Raw genomic sequence first — 10,780 nt, 5'->3', positions numbered from 1 at the left:
TGAATTTTGTTTGAGTTGGCTTTTTTTTTTGTCACACAAAACTCAAATCACTGAACAATTTTTTTTTTATAAAGAAAACACAAAGAAAGGCCCGACTGTCTCGCCATTTGGCAGAAATGATCTTGTTCTTGTGGCACAGAACAAGATGAAGTCTGTAAGAAGAAAGAAACACGTTTCTCACACCAGTGTATTGTTGTTTATTTCTGTAATCAGTGCTGTTAGCTTGTTTCGCAACACACCTCCCATTGGGAACAATCCTATTGGTCTTTCCACTCAGATTCACGTAACTTGGAATGAGCTTATCCATCCTGCATGACACACAAAAGCCTGAGTTGCATCATAAAATCCCAGGGCCCTTCAATGAGGGGCTTTGTCATTCTGAACTGTTGGGGAGCGATTACGAAGCAGCCAGAGCGTTTTCGTAGCCGTGTCCACGCCGGGAACGTGGCTCTCAGGTTCACTCTCATCCCCCGGCTTCTACTTAAGGATATTTGTCATATTCACTCTGATTTACATGTGCGTGCCTGCAATGCACAAGTGGAACGCAATCGTGTGAAAAGATCGGAAGCGGATTAAAACAAGATGTGCTCTGAATTATTGTGAAGTTATTAGAAGTGAAGATTTCAAACGCATAACGATGGAGTGAAAAGCATCCATAAACAAGACTAGTAATTATTAATTAATTATATTTGCTTGCTCCAAAACATTGTGAGTGGGTGTAGAGTGACAAATCTGTCATGGCAGGGTCTGCTCATTCTCCTGCTCCCGGCGTAAAAGAGATGCTGAGCAAAATATATGGTTGTTGTTGTTGTTGTTGTTGTTGTTTTTTTTATGGAAAAACATTAACTAGTGGTTCGGAAATTAAACTTTAAAAAATGTGCAACATCTCAAAATATAAAAAGAGAACAACCATTTGTTAGTTAATGTATCATATTCAATGGTTTGACTGGCTTTATAGATTTATTTTACTTTTTACGATTGCTTTGCGTCAAGTCAAACCTTTTTTGTTTATGATCACTACACAGCAAGTTTTTTATGCTGTAATCTTGTGCAGCGTATTTATACATTTTTAACTCTTTTGTGATGTTTCATGTGAATATGTCTCGATGCCGCTGCTACATTTAGACTTCCCCACTGTGGCACAATAGATTAAATGAAACAGGACCAGTTGCACCAACCAGTCGCACCAGTCGCCCTGAAACAATGGTGGGAGAATCTGTTGACAGGGCAACAGTTGGTGGTTCACTGCCACAAATCTGGCGTTTCAGAAGAGTAGCAAGAGGAAAGCCGTCGCTGAGAGAAAAATAAAAGGAAGTAACCATTTACGGTTTGGCTTCTGAAATGTAGAAACACAGCAAATATGCGGTCAGACATGACTAAAATGTGGCTTTTTAGGCAACAGGCAAAACACTAACTATGGAGAAACACTGAATGCGCTATCAGTTAAACCTTTTGGTGCTGTAGGAGTAGCAAGGACGCGCTAACAGAGTTAACGGGAAGGCAGATGGAGCTAACGAGGCAGTTGTGGAAGAAAACCTGTTGAAAACTGAGGTTAAAAGAAGCTCTTCATCCAGTCAGATGAAGCCCGAGTTGTTTTCTGAGGAAGAATATGACATTTCTGATCTCTGGATGTACAAAGTGGGCAGAAACAGAGCAGCTTTTTTTTTTCTAAGGCTGGAACTTCAGAATAAAACAGTTTATCAAACTATCGCCCCCATGACACAAACGTGCAAGAAACATTATTTGTTTTGAATAAATTTGTAACTCACGTTACGTAATACTCCACTTCATTATCATGCATTACTTTGTCTATTGTATATTTTCTGTAAAGTACACTGAGGTTTGTGATTGTAACATAATACGTGTGGAGGTGTAAAAGTACTTTATCTCACATCCAAAAAACATGAAGTGGGAAAAAGTATTTTTTTTACATAATGACTTTAAATGGATGGTTCTCTATTATATCTCAATATTTCTCATTTTAATAAAAATAAAATGGGCAAAATATGCAACAATAAGTCTTATAACAATCATTCACACATTTAGCAACAGAATTTGGACGAGAGAGACCACGGCCACCCTTTAAATAGCGACGCCCCTGCTCGGGAGAGAACAGCTTAATGGTTCATACAGGGTAACCCAGAAGAAGCTGATAGATGGCGTCCTAAAAACGGAGCTGGAAATCTTATTCATCATCTTTTATCACCGACACTTCTATATTAACTAGCTGGATGTCTTTTCAGGGTGACTAAATCAAGGAGAAGCTCGCAGACACCGCTCTCTGCTGAGCCCCAATGAAATATTCATCAGCTAATAACGCTCTCTGAAAGTCTAGCCCACTCTGCAGCGCCCAGCAGCAACTTACTCACAATAAGTCACTGGGGCAGGATAGAGAGTTGGCATTATTCAGAACGAGCATGTAAACAAACTACTGTTTACAGAAGGAGAGGCGAGTTCAAAGAAGCAGGACGAAGTTTTTTCTTCTTTTTTTTTCTTCCTTACTTCGTATGCAAGTCTGTTGATTTTGCTTCTTGGAACTGAGATAAACGTCGCCAGGAGGCGGTGTGCTTCCAACAATGCACAAAACTCCGGAATAATTTTGGTTAGTCAATTGAGTTGGTTACAATAGCTTGATATCTGTCTGCAAACATGATTACTTTACTTTACTATGAATGCTAAACGTTTCTTTTTCTTTCAAAGCTTGCAAGCGAAATGATTAATATACACCATTTTATAGGCATTCATTACGTTCTCAATTCAAAATGTTTGTGTACCCTCTTCCGTCATGGCCTGTTTAAAGCCGTCTTCTCATTTTAAGCACAGGATTTGTTCTCAGAGTTACAGTGATGGGTGAGAAGTTTAATTACATCATCATCATGGATGTCGTCCATTTTGGTTATTTGATCAAATTTTTTTCCAGGAATTCCTACTTACAAAAACAAGAGTTAAGTGGAAGCATCTCAGCTTTCACAGAATTCACTTAAATGTAAACCTATTTAAAGGGCAACTTTAACAACTACCAAGTTCCTGGAAACTAGAATTTAACCTTGATTGTGAAACAACTAAAAAAAAAAAAAAAAGACTGAAAGATGTTTTTATTTTCAAATGACACGACCATCTTTATGCATCAACATTTCCTTGTCCAAAATGACAGAATACACAAATTACCAAATGTTGACTGTATAGCTTTTTTTGGTGCATTTCATATATAAATATATGTACAGTTACTTCAGATCCACATGATGCTAAGATGCTGCTAATCCGTGGGATTAGCAAACTAGTGAGCCATAAAGGTAATAAATAACCTTTGATGAGAAGATCTCACAAATTTATTTCACATTTTCTTTTGTCGTAACCACCCTAACATAAAAAAAAAACAGCATGGCCATGTTGGAGAAGTAATGAATAAAAAATAACATGCTGCTTCAATCAAAATACAAATGAGTTTTTCAGAAAAACAAAGGCGTAAAGGGTACGAAGCATAAAATACTATACAGTAAAAAGCTAAATCTGCTGTGCAGGTTTTAAGAATTTAATTCTCAGAGTCTCTGCAGGTTGTCCGATTAGCGAGCTGAGCCCAGGTGACGGCGTATGGAGAAGAGAAGCTAAGACAGAAAACAGCATTGAAAACGGATAACGAGCCATGAATCTAGTTTGTTATACTCATTCAAAAACCGGTTTGATGAGTTCTCTAAATGCTTTGTTTGCCAACCTTTTGCAATCCATATGTTGACTTTTTTTTTTTTCTTTGTTAAATGGCACCGTTTGTCAGACGCCAGAGCCCGCTTGGCTGTTATAATCAGTGGATTCCATCTTGAGGATGTAAGGGATGATGCTGTCAATCTGCACATTGCCGATGAGCCCGGCGAAAAACAGCTCCTCCGTGACAGCTGCGCTTATTAGCCTGAGGGCCGGAAGACGCAGCAACAGCTTGGATAACCTGGGAGTAATGAGGCAGAAAGGAGACATGGGTCTAAAAAACACATGAAGCAAGCACATCTGGGACAACATCATCAATCTGTCCCACTTTAAAACAGGCCTGGCATTGCTGTCCGCTTCGCGGAAGTACAAACCGATAAGAGTCCTCGGGGTACGTCCTCGTAACGTAGTCCTGCAGCTCCATGTACGCTTTTTCCTGGAACATCTCGATCTGCGGGATGTTATCTATGCCGGGGTGATCTGGCACAAAAACAGCGCGTAAGAAAAAAGGAAGGTACTAAACATGCATTATTAAAAACGCAGATCAAAAGAAGAAATCAAAAAACAACTTGATTTCACACACCAGGGCTGAAGAGAACAATAGCTTTGAGGTAGGCATATTCATAGGAATCCGGGGACAGCTTGGACATGCTGTTGCAGAACTCCTGCATCCTCCAGATGTGCTCCATTACCACTTTTCCTCTCTCCGGGGACAGCTTTTCTAAATACAAGACAAAACAGACAACTGCGTTAAAACAGAAGAAGAAGAAGAAGAAGAAAAAAAGAACTAAAACTCAGCACAATGAAATGACTTCCCGTTTCAGACATTTGACTCCGTTAATGGATGCTTGCAGCCACTTGCAGAGCCCTCCTACCTTCCTGTAAGCTGGTCTGCAGATGGTTGATAATGGCACTTAGAATGGTACCAACATTCATAATGTTGGAGCACTGTGCCAGGCCCAGGGCAAAAAGTTCATTCCAGCAGGCTTTCATCAAGTTAATGTCATTGTCTTGACCACTGCAAAAGAAGAAGTCACAGACTTATGCTTAATAAAGTGTGGGCAGAGAAGAGGAGTCTGATGCATTTTATTAGGATTTATGCATTTTCCTGGGTTGATGCACTTCATGGAGCGAAGGTTTAATATTCCTAGGGAATTATTCACATATTTTATTCTTTTCATCTTTTATCTTTCCTGTCAGCAACCTAAGAGGTTCCTGTTTTGTTATATTTTATAAATATGTCTAAGTTTATTCATATTGGAAAAACAGGTTGCTGTTTACTCAGTCAGTATTTAATACAGCTGACACAAAATAATGTTAAAATGTGTTTTCTTTTTTTAGCATCTTATAAAAATGTAGCCCTTTATGTTCTGGAAAGACGGCCGACCTGCTTGATACAACAGAAAAGTCAGGTAATTAAGAAAATGGCACCATATCAATTAATCATTAATCGGCTGATAAGATCAATCAACTTTAGATTAATGCAATCAACGACTTGCTTCCACGTAGCATTATGCTGCCACAACCATGTTTTACAATAGATGGCTGTGCAACAATATTATGTTGGCCTCACAGCGCATTGTAGACGGAGACCAAACCGTTTAATTTTGCTCTCTCTTTTCACAGATGGAACCGATTCACCACGTGGGTGACTGTGACACAAAATACACTGAAATTTGAACGAATTAGGGCCAAATCGAAACAATTCATCACTAAAACAGAAGACATCATCTTACCCTAAGGCTTGAAAGGCAGGTATGGAGCGTGCCCAGTGCATAGAGAGAAAAAGTAGCCGGGACGCGGACTCGCAGATGTAGTTGACATTGAGGTACTCTGGTACCGGCAAAGGCATCATAAGCTGGGGAGAAATCATTTCGAAGCGTAAAGGGGGAAAACACGACGACATTGTGCGTCTTAAAAGCAAAAAAAAAAAAAAAAAAAAAAAAAAAAAAAACTGGAGTGAATTTGTGTTGACACGAGCAGGAGCTTCAGTGCAACAGTTCTGCTTGTACCTTGAAAGGAATGTGGCTCTCAGAAAGCAGAGGCCCATCCAGCTCCACCACCGGACCCGACTGGTCCCCCGACATCAGCTGCATGGTGGTTTCTAAAGATTCCCCGGCTGAGCCGTCGTCAGGATGTAGGACTTTGGCCAACGTGTCGAAAGCTCTGGGCATAAAAACAAAACAAAATAAATTCAAGAATAGGCAGACGTTAAAAAGATAAATGTTTGTTTCTTACATTTAGCTTAAAGAAAGCCTGTCATTTATCATATAAAAAAAAGGCACTGGAATAGACACCCCAATACAAGATGGAACCTTTTGGGTAAAGCCATTAAGATTCATATGACTGGAGTCAGAAACCACAAGGCCCTGGAAGAAACTAAATTAAAGCGTCAAGAGCAAAAATAAAAAAATAAAACAGGCTCTGGTTTCACTCCGGACGAATCCAGTCATTACATTCAGTCATACAAACAACGACGACAAGCATCAAAGGCATCTGACTCTCACCTGGTGATGTCACTTGCAGTGTGATCTTCAACTTTGATGTCCGTCATGGAGCCGTTGCCGTTGCTGAGCGTTTCGGCTCCCATCGCGTCGTTCCCGCCGTCGCTCAGCTCCCTGGTCTTGTTGAGGTGGGCGAGTGATGTCACCACGTTCGCCAAAGTACCAAGGTCCCCTTGAGATAGATCATCCTGTCGAGAAGAGAGACTCTTCCACTATTTTTCTACATAGATGTCTAATAAATAGAGAAGTTACCTATGAATCTACTGCACATATTTCCAGGGTACCCAAAAATTGTACTCAAGTAAGATTTGCTCTACTTCAGTATATTTTTTGCTCAAGTAAAAATAAAAAGTAGCCATCCAAAAATGACAGAAGAATAAAAAAAGTATTTGGTAAAAAGGCGACTCAGTACGTCATCAGAAGAAGCAAAATGTAGCGTAGATATTTCTGGTATATTAAAAGACCAAAATGAAAACAATTCACGTAGTTATTACAAAATAACAAAATCAGGCAAAAGAAACATATTTCCAGATCAATTTCTTTCATATAAAACAAACCCAATCATGCCAGTAACTCAAACATATTAAACACTGAATGCTACCTTATCAGGGGATGCAGGAATCAGGATGGTGTTTTCCAGCTTAGGGAAGGGCTGCTGGATGTTGAGCAACATGCTAGACTCAAGCAAACTCGTGGATCTAAAAGTAGACGTTGATTATTGTTATTATTAGACAACCATATTGAATAAATTCAACCATATTGATATTCAACTATATCAGGGATTCCCCAGTGTATTATAAGCATGGCGGGCCACCAGGCTTTACTTGACCCTCCACCAGGCTAAGCGTTGTTTACTTATTTATTTTAACACCAGTAACAGTGATAGCAAAGACGGGTTTTACGCTAGATTTATAAGTAATAATGCATTATCAATCTTTAGAAGACAATTATCTATTTAAAAACAGATAATGGCATTTGGTTCTACATACAAAAACTACAGAATACTAGCTTTATTTAGTGCACCGCTATATTTTCTTTATTGATGTTTTATTTTTTTAAAATTCTGTAAATTTTTCCACATTTTTTTAACAACACAACACAGTGGGCAACTTGTAGGCTTCCCAAGCACCTTATCACCAGGCTTGGCTAGTTTGCTGGGGGAAACCCTGTATAGCAACTTTTTAAAATACCATAAACATTTTAAAAACTCAGCCGTTGCATTTTAAAATCATATTTGCTTAGAAATTTAAAATAGTCCATGTATAATATCCAGTTATTAAAGTCAAATTGAGTAATAAGAAGCTACAGCTGCTTAATAGTTGGGTGTTTGATTACATTCTGCTACTATTGTATTTAAATAGCTAAAAATAAACATGGAAAAGGAAGTTTTTAAATATGTCTCAAAACACGTTTTAGACATATCTAAACTATTTTACTTCTGTGTGCTATTCTGCTATAAATATGCAAACAGAACATCTATTGTTTGACATCAACACTGCATGTATATTTCAACGTCAACTGGACATATCATTACTGTGGTATCTTGGGGTGAATGTTATGTACCGAGCGGTTTCCTTCTCAGATACAAAAGTGGGCGTGGCAGCGAGAGGACTGCAAAGGTTCTTCCGGATGTAGATCTTTTCCGTGGAGGCCGCACAATTCATCGATTTTTCTCTGGTGGCGACTTCGACTGGCTTCCGTTCGCACTGCACAGCTGGAAGACGACACAGTACCGCACGGTAAGGCGCTGGAATCCTTGCCGACACGCTATCAAAGGTGAATAAGTAGTTAAAAAGGGTCTCTTACAATCCTGCTTCATGCCCAAAGCTATACAGCGCTGTAGTCGGCAGTACTGGCAGCGGTTTCGGTGTAGTTTGTTAATGGCACATTCTCCCGATCCCCTGCAGGTATACACCAGGTTCTTCCTAATGCTACGTTTGAAGAAGCCCTTGCAGCCCTCGCAGCTGACGGCTCCATAGTGACGCCCTGGGAGAGAAGGAAATGTTACAGCTTACTACAAACACACACAACGCTGGCTTAAAGTTCAGAAAAATACTGTCAGTAGTTGAGTAAAGTGTTATTTCTACCTGACGCCTTGTCCCCACAGACAACACAGTACTCCACCACAGGCTTGACGATAGACTGGTCCGAGCCGTCAGTCACAAACTGACAAACAAGCACAACACGACGGGATGATTTAATTAAATAAACACTGCGGTAGGTTTAGGCTGACTAAACAGACCCATGATTCAGTCATATGCTCTTCCAGAGGCTTGTTTATGGAAACAGAATCGGGGACGAAGTCGACGTGCTTTGGACAGTTACCTGAATCTGCTGTCCTGCCAGTTCGGGGGCGGCAAAAAGCAGCTGGTTGACCCCGGAGCCGTCCGAAGAGGCGAGGATCACCTTGTTAGGAGAGCCTTCCTGCTTGGCCAGAATCACCTTCCCGCCAGGGGAATAGTCGGCGTTCGCCAAGATGAACTGTTGCTTCCCGGGGGAGGATGGCTCAAGTGCTGTGACAATTTGGATCTTCTGCCCGGTCTGCTGATCAGTTACGATCTATCAGAGGAAATAACATACAAAGTGTAAGCGGAATATCTACGTTTTGTTTTTTGCAGCTAGAGCACACATTGATATGAATTGTGCAAAGGGCGGAGAGGCCTCTCGTTCACCTGGATTCGATGTCCTAAAGCCATGGTGTTGTCTGTTGACACAAGCTGAATCTTGTGAGTCTGTCCATCCATTCTAATACTGCGCACACCTTCATCCGCCACTCCTCACATCAGTGCCCCATGAGGCATACACACCTGTACGGCAGAAATCATCACAGTAAGAGACCAGTCATTTTGAAGTCCTATTCTGGTAAATAATGACATTCATACAACATATGCAGATTTGTGTTACTGGGATCTGGGGGAAACAGGCTTTTCAAGGTACAAATATTTTTATAATAACCTGATTAAGACTTCAATTTCCCATGGCTTTAAAATTTTATTGATATGTTGTAAAACTGGATTTATTATGAGCTATGAGCCATAATCATTGAAATAAACTTTGCAATACATAAATACACTTTATTGACATTCTAACTTTTTGATGCCCAGCAGCAGCAAGAAACAATAGATCCCGACATAAAGCAGCATGATAAACCAAAACAATGAAAGCACTATCTCAGCGAAAACAGATTCTGATTGCGTTACAATCAGACTTTACCTCCACCTTTATATGTTAGCATCTCATTCTCTCCCCTCTACATGGCACATGCCACATACTAAAGCATCGATCTGACTTGTATATCTGTGATTAAGTGTACCCTTGTGTCAGTTCATTCGAAATTGCCTGGGTCGGAAAGTATAAACAAACACTTGGTTTATTATGTTGGATGTCAGGGCGTGTTAATAATGTGGAGCCTGTGGGAAAGCAACCGAGCTACCGTTAGCCAAAACCCCGCAAAAACCGCTAAAGAGCTGAGTCCGGTGATATCAAATGAGTGGTAAAAACACTATAGTTACACATGCCACTGACAGCCGGCTACTTAAAATCTATACGGAAGATAAAGGTATTTCTTTTCCTGTCGGTGAAAGGTCAACATTGAAGGGTTAAAGCACACTAGGGTTCAAGGCCCGTGATGCCAACAGAGACAGTTCCGTTTGCGACAACCGGCCAAAATCCGTTTTGGGAGGCTTTGGATCTTCACCCATATCATCTAAATAACAAGACAACTGACGGGTTGACACCGTTAACTGTTGATATGACGATTATCTGCAATATGGATGTCTTTACTTAGGAATCTATGGAGCAGCGCTAGCACCGAAGGTAGCAATAGCTGTGTTAGCTGACGCTGCTAAGCTAACTAGCTGTCAACTTTTATCAACATTACCTTCGCTCAGCGTCTCTTAAAGTCCACCTACTGGTGCATGAGGCTAATAAAAAAGCATGACTTTGTAGGAGCATAGACATACCAGACCTCAGTGTAGCTCCAGACTATGGCAAGCTATGTTAGCTGGTTGTTAGCTAGTAGCTAATGGCAACTTCCTTCCTGCTTCTCCAACAGCGCGATACTCTCTCATGAGTCTCGCGTACTTTCGCAGTAACGAATGCCTCTTACCTTTTGAAAATCCGATATGTAATAAAATGTATTGCTTTCAATGCAATAATATTGGAAGTGTTTTCTGTAGTTGTCGAGAGGGTCAGAGTTCGTGACCTTTTTCATCCATAAAGGTTTGATGCGCATGCGCACTAACGTTGCTGCGGTTTATGTATGACAGCGGCTGCGGTATGTTGACGGTCTGTCAGCTCTGCATCTGACTGTCTCCTTTTACTGGCTGTCTATAAATAATGCTGCTGGCTCGGATTTAGAGTGTGAATTACAATAAAGGTAAAAATGACAATCTTGAACTCTACCTAGCTGTGTTTTGCTTAAATTCATTTTTAAATTACTTGCTTGAAATAGATAAATGTAGATTTGAGTTTAAGTTGATAATTTGTCCATCTAGTTTTTAAAAGTCTTAAGACACTTTTTAGATTTAGTGCTTACAATGTTCTTCTATAGGCTTCCTCTGAAATTTCGGATTGTT

General features: G+C 40.2%; 1 protein-coding gene across 5 annotated transcripts; it reads right to left on the bottom strand.

Annotated features, from left to right (window-relative positions):
- Window positions 1–3,080: 3,080 nt before the first annotated feature.
- Window positions 3,081–10,461, bottom strand: nr2c1 (nuclear receptor subfamily 2, group C, member 1). Of its 5 annotated transcripts, XR_014087841.1 has the most exons (15): window positions 10,312–10,461; window positions 8,876–9,010; window positions 8,529–8,762; window positions 8,291–8,369; window positions 8,010–8,189; window positions 7,767–7,917; window positions 6,805–6,901; window positions 6,207–6,391; window positions 5,712–5,865; window positions 5,436–5,557; window positions 4,575–4,717; window positions 4,283–4,420; window positions 4,074–4,179; window positions 3,713–3,940; window positions 3,081–3,605 (listed from the first exon to the last, which is right to left on the bottom strand). XR_014087841.1 is itself a non-coding variant. In XM_008411842.3 (14 exons), the coding sequence occupies exons 2-14, from the start codon at window positions 8,945–8,947 to the stop codon at window positions 3,769–3,771; spliced, it is 1,833 nt and encodes a 610-aa protein (XP_008410064.2). In that variant the 5' UTR covers window positions 8,948–9,010; window positions 10,312–10,461; the 3' UTR covers window positions 3,081–3,768. The 5 variants fall into 5 exon arrangements, 4 of the variants coding, with proteins under 4 accessions (XP_008410064.2, XP_008410065.2, XP_008410066.2 ...); XM_008411842.3 differs by having other exon boundaries at window positions 3,081–3,940; XM_008411843.3 differs by lacking the exon at window positions 10,312–10,461 and adding an exon at window positions 10,166–10,292 and having other exon boundaries at window positions 3,081–3,940.
- Between the last annotated feature and the right edge of the window lie 319 nt (window positions 10,462–10,780).

The sequence above is a fragment of the Poecilia reticulata genome, chromosome 6 (genome assembly GCF_904066995.2).
Source record: "Poecilia reticulata chromosome 6, P_reticulata-male-v2, whole genome shotgun sequence".
Classification (NCBI taxonomy): Eukaryota; Metazoa; Chordata; class Actinopteri; order Cyprinodontiformes; family Poeciliidae; genus Poecilia; species Poecilia reticulata.
Note: the sequence above shows the minus strand (reverse complement) of the source record. Positions and strands in the feature narration are given on the sequence as shown.